This window comes from Triticum dicoccoides, chromosome 5B (genome assembly GCF_002162155.2).
Source record: "Triticum dicoccoides isolate Atlit2015 ecotype Zavitan chromosome 5B, WEW_v2.0, whole genome shotgun sequence".
Lineage (NCBI taxonomy): Eukaryota > Viridiplantae > Streptophyta > Magnoliopsida > Poales > Poaceae > Triticum > Triticum dicoccoides.
In genome coordinates this window covers 616,379,413-616,384,539 of record NC_041389.1, presented here as the reverse complement: position 1 = coordinate 616,384,539, position 5,127 = coordinate 616,379,413, and the positions used below count along the sequence as shown (strand labels likewise).

The following is a 5,127-nucleotide window of genomic DNA, read 5'->3' as shown; positions in this document are numbered from 1 at the left end:
TAATATCGTCTTTAACATTTCTGTGGTTGGTTTTGAATCTGTAGCTAAATACTGGTTGTGCGCCAAAAAATGCAAGCAACTGAATGTTGTGAGCTCTGCTGTCCTGTGGGGATTGTGGAATTTTAGGAATTCTGTAGTGTTTAATAGGTGCTCTTGGATTTCTATGAAACAGGTTCTGGGGCTAGTTTACTGCTATCTGAGGGACTGGACCAAGCTGTTCCAAGATCTCCAAGGGGGGAAAATGCAAGAGTTTCAAGATCTGATCTGGAAAACCCTGAGAAATCCATTGATGCTGGAACTAGGCTGAGCTGCCGCAAGTGGTTTGAAGACCAAATCGTTGATGCTGGGCTCTAGAAAAAGGCAGTTGGAAATGCTGCACACGGAGGAAGGGCCACGCTGGAGTACCAACTACAGCACCCAGAGGAAGCCGACATCATCCATGTGGTCAGCATCGGTGGGGGGGGGGGTCTCGCTGTCTAGGTCAGCCTAGAGTGTGTTGGCCCTCATGTTTGGAGTGGTTTGAGTGTAAGGTTGGTGGTCGAGAGTAAGTAGATGTTGCTGCCTGCTTGCAGAATGTTTCGGTAGCTTTTTATTTCAAAGTCTGTTTTTGGGAGGTAGATCTCCTCCTGAGATTATTCTACCTGTAGTCTGTTTTCTGTATGGGTGTTTCGGATCTGTAAGGTACTGCTATGTTGTGGTTTCTTTCTATATGAAATGGAGCCGGGGGTGATCACCTGTTTATCGAAAAAAAAAGAAGACACACAAAGTTGCCTGCAATATGCAGGAAGGACCCCAGAACAACGGAAAACCAGCAAATAGACCGGTTTGGCTCAACACTGGTAGCACCGTAGCAGATCGCGCACCCGACGCGACCCAGACCGCCCAGCCCAGCCCAGACGCCGACCGACGCCGCTCGCGCTCCCGTCTCTCGGCGATCCTACCTCCTCCGACGACCGGCTGCCACCCCGGCCGCCCTCGCCGCCAGATCCGCGCGGCCACGCCCACCCGCCTCGCTCCTCCTCTCGGGCCTCGGCAGATCTACGCGGGCCGCGACCGTCCCTAGCCATGGTGAGTTCCTCGTCCTCCCCTTCCCTGTAGATCCCCCGGGTTACGCTAGAGGTCGTGAGATCTCATTTATCGTTCGGATCCGGATCTCGGAGAATAGGAGAGAATACCCACCAGTTTGCTATCGATTTGGAATTTGCAAGCCAGGCACAGCCAATTTAGCGGAATTTCTCGAGCCAGTGGATTTGCTCAACGGTGTTATGGATCCGAGAGTGTTATGATCCCATTTTAAGGAGGAATTACAGCCATTCATCACGGTCTTTTCTGTTTCTGTACGGTATATGAATTGGGCAGCCATTGCCCACCGATTCTGTGAAAGACCAAACCCCCTTTTGAGCGCCACATTGTTCTGTTGTAGTTTCGAGAAGATAGTAGTTTGTAGAGTTTAGACGGGATCTCCTTTTAAATGCTGCATTTTCAGTACCACATTGATGGCTGCTGGTGATCATGTTTAAGGCACATTTCCATGTCTCCAGCTTATATTATTCGAGCGTAGAACAGACATGTAAAGTAGAAAATAAACTTCTTGATTAACTACTTCCTGTATCATAGTTTCAGAACACTACACATTTTTGGATTTCAGCAGAATTGACTGATAGGACAAACTCTTTAGTGATACAACCATGAATGGCCCTGTTATGTAGTTGTACCTGTCCTGTTAAAGATTGTATATTTGGCGAGTGGGCCATGCCCACGTGTTCCGCTGGAAATCAACAGAAGTGTCGTTTTTCTGAAAGAAGAGATGCAGAATAAGTGTAGTCGATAATTTGTCAAGCTGAAGTGCACTTTTAAGATTTAATGAATTATATTCATTATATTTAAATACATATAGCAGTGTTTTTCTGTCAACGTTGTTTGAAAAGTCAAATATCTGTCTGTGTCTGTGCAACACAGGCGGTTGCTTGTTGCCACTAGCACTGGATCTTGTTTGGGGTTCACTGTCGCTTAACTTTCCTTTTCTTCTCTGCATGTTCACAGATTAATTTCGTGCTCCTAATCAGCCGCCAGGGCAAGGTGAGGCTCACCAAGTGGTACTCGCCTTACACCCAGAAGGAGAGGACTAAGGTCAACATCTTATACTGAGCTTTTATGTCCGTTTGTCTATGTGCTAATTAAACAACTTGCAAGTTGATGCAAACTATGTCAAAGCAGAGTTTGCTGCTATGTGTGTTTGTGCTAGTGTATACTTATGATTATGAGTAGATGGTGACAGATGCTTCTTCTAAGGATAAATTTCAGCTATTGTACTGTCCTTATGATCTGTTCAGCCTCCGTTTTATGCTAGCATTTCTGTTGCTTCCCAGTGTTGATGATTTGTGATTCTAGCTCTTTAACGCTTTAATGCACGCTTTTGGTATTTTCCTGCCCTCTTGGGTGCCCATTCAATGTATTTGTTTTCTATGAAAGATGGCTATATTGTAGGTGCTCATACACCGACAACGGTTTTACATTTAATCCTCTTAAATCGCTACTGCCTACTACATGATTTCTGTTGGCTAAGAGGATTGTACTGGTTAGCTAATTTTTCCGCATTCTTCTCATTTGGAAAGGTCATCCGTGAGCTTAGTGGGCTCATTCTTACTCGAGGGCCAAAACTCTGCAACTTTGTCGAGTGGAGAGGTTACAAGGTTGTGTACAGAAGGTATGTTTTAGTAATAAGGAACGCCATTGAGTCTATTCTGTTTGCAAGATATGCTTGTTAGCTATTTATATATATCTTCTTATAATTGTGTACAGGTATGCCAGCCTCTATTTCTGCATGTGTATCGATGCTGATGATAATGAGCTCGAAGTCCTTGAAATTATCCATCATTTTGTTGAGATACTGGACCGTTATTTCGGCAGTGTAAGTGTTCCCTGTGATGATTTTTATGGATTAGCATTATTTCTTGAATGTACTATTGTTTTGACTGTCTTTTTCATAATTTCTTTAGGTATGCGAGCTGGATTTGATATTCAATTTCCACAAGGTAATCTCTTTCACATGTGTTGAAATGTTGACGCTGAAGATCCAGGACTAGAGTTATATGAATTCTTTTCTTGCCCGAGTTATGCCATTTTTATGAGTCATGTACTCATTTTCATGAGTACCAATGGTGAAATTTGCAGGCGTACTACGTACTGGATGAGATTCTCATTTCTGGTGAGCTTCAGGAATCTAGCAAGAAGAATGTTGCAAGACTTATTGCTGCACAGGTATCCTCACCACCGGCTAACATAAATTGTACATTCCCATGACTAGTTAAGAGTGTATGACTTTGGGTAGTATTAAATCTTTCTCTTGATTCATGTCTTGACTGTACCTCACTTTTTTCCCTATGGTTCAGTAGAGTTCATTTCTTTGCTTAAATATTAGGATTAGCATCTTCTTCTAAAATCTATTCTGTTACCTCTTGAATGAGTTTGTGCTTCCAGTATACGCCCTCCGTAAACTAATATAAGAGCGTTTAGACTTTAGATCACTACTACTTTAGTGATCTAAACACTCTTATATTTCTTTACAGTTGTACAGATATAGAAACACGTGTACAATAGAAAATTGCAAAATCTGTGTTGGACTGTGCTCAAGAAGTCCTGATTTTTTTTTGTCTTAACAATTCGCTTCCCTACTTTCACAGGATTCGTTGGTAGAGGCTGCTAAAGAGGAAGCTGGCTCCATCAGTAACATCATTGCCCAGGCTACGAAGTAAAAGTCCGCGTCTGATGATGCCCCGCTGCTCTTTGGTTTATGCATATGTTGGTAAATTTGATGTAATAGCTCCTTTGCTGTATCCATTTTCCCAAAGAAATACGACTTCCCGGATTCAGGCCTTTTCAGAATGAGTGATATGTAACTACAATGCATGTGTTCCTTTGCAACTGAATTTGGAATCTTCCAAAGATAAAACTGTCATGGAGATTGTTCACCAGTAGTCTGTTTAGTGGGTATTTAAATTAAGAAATATTTGTAAATTCTTGGTCTTAATTCGGCAGCGCATTATCTTGTGTTTAATCAGACTGGTTGTTGTGGCCGTGCTCATGTTGTCCTTTGGAAATAAATAAAATAAATGGGTTGCCCCCTAGTACAACCCTAGCATTTTGGCTGTCTCTGCCTATATATACACAGGCCTTGCTTTCCTCCCTTCTTACGTAGTACCCACTAGGTTTGACAATATCCACGGGCTAAAGTCCAAGCCAGTTCCCTCTTCCTTGTTGATATTAGGCTTTCTATGAGTGAGAGCTATCAACTATTGGATTTCCAACAAGATAACTTGTTTGGGGATGGAAGGTACCAGGATTCATGAGAACAAGCGCACACAGACATTATGCTGAGAGTTTTGGCCCTCTTGAGCATACCATTTACATGGCACTCGTTTCATTCAAGGATAATGCATAGTTTTAGAAATGAAGTCATGCATCCACTTATGTGCACTACCGGAATTTCACTCTATGCAGAGTGTTTGGCTCTTCGCCGAGAACCAAAACACAGGCACTCGGCAAAGCGACGTAAGCCAAGAGTCATGCTCGGCAATAGATGCAGCACGACAAACACAGGCATGTACCGAGACAATTTGTAAAGAACACTCGGTATTAGGAGGCAACTCGGCAATTGCTCGGTTCGCCGAGAACCAGACAGTGAACCCACGGCAAAGAGGTGCCTGTGGCAAGTCCGGTAGTGGTCAACGGCTCGGTGACGGTGGCTAGGCTTTGTCGGGAGCCCGTGACAGCAAAGCGTTGTTTCATTGCATGATTATTTTGGACTTCTCCGTTTGTGTGAGAGCTGGCTTTAGTCCCACCTCGCCTAAGCACGAGCGCCACAACCGGTCTAAATAGTCGGGTAGTTCAGAAGCAGTAAACTTCGGCCTTCATTACACTCTTGTTAAGTATATGGACTGTCACTATGAACCTTCACCTGTTTCCGGCAGTGTAGGTCCATAGTGATTGTCCACATTCCCCACAATGCGAGCAATGATGGCTGCCAACTCTTTCTATTAAATTAGTTAAATTTTTTGACTTTTTCATCCGTGTGGAAGCACTAATTTTTCACATCCTTCAAATGCGCTAGCGAGGGACAGGCCCCGT

At 43.6% G+C, this 5,127-nt stretch overlaps 1 protein-coding gene across 1 annotated transcript; it reads left to right on the top strand.

Moving 5' to 3' along the window:
* The first annotated feature begins 848 nt into the window (after positions 1 to 848).
* LOC119312075 (AP-1 complex subunit sigma-1) lies at positions 849 to 4,060 on the top strand. The gene is made up of 7 exons (XM_037587803.1): positions 849 to 1,068; positions 2,044 to 2,130; positions 2,616 to 2,707; positions 2,803 to 2,911; positions 3,000 to 3,035; positions 3,175 to 3,261; positions 3,684 to 4,060. The coding sequence occupies exons 1-7, from the start codon at positions 1,066 to 1,068 to the stop codon at positions 3,753 to 3,755; spliced, it is 486 nt and encodes a 161-aa protein (XP_037443700.1). The 5' UTR covers positions 849 to 1,065; the 3' UTR covers positions 3,756 to 4,060.
* The last annotated feature ends 1,067 nt before the right edge of the window (positions 4,061 to 5,127 follow it).

Coding starts and splice junctions, on each gene's coding strand:
- LOC119312075 (XM_037587803.1), top strand. Junction 2,708..2,802: donor TACAAGGTTGTGTACAGAAG/GTATGTTTTAGT, acceptor AATTGTGTACAG/GTATGCCAGCCTCTATTTCT. Junction 3,036..3,174: donor TGATATTCAATTTCCACAAG/GTAATCTCTTTC, acceptor TGAAATTTGCAG/GCGTACTACGTACTGGATGA.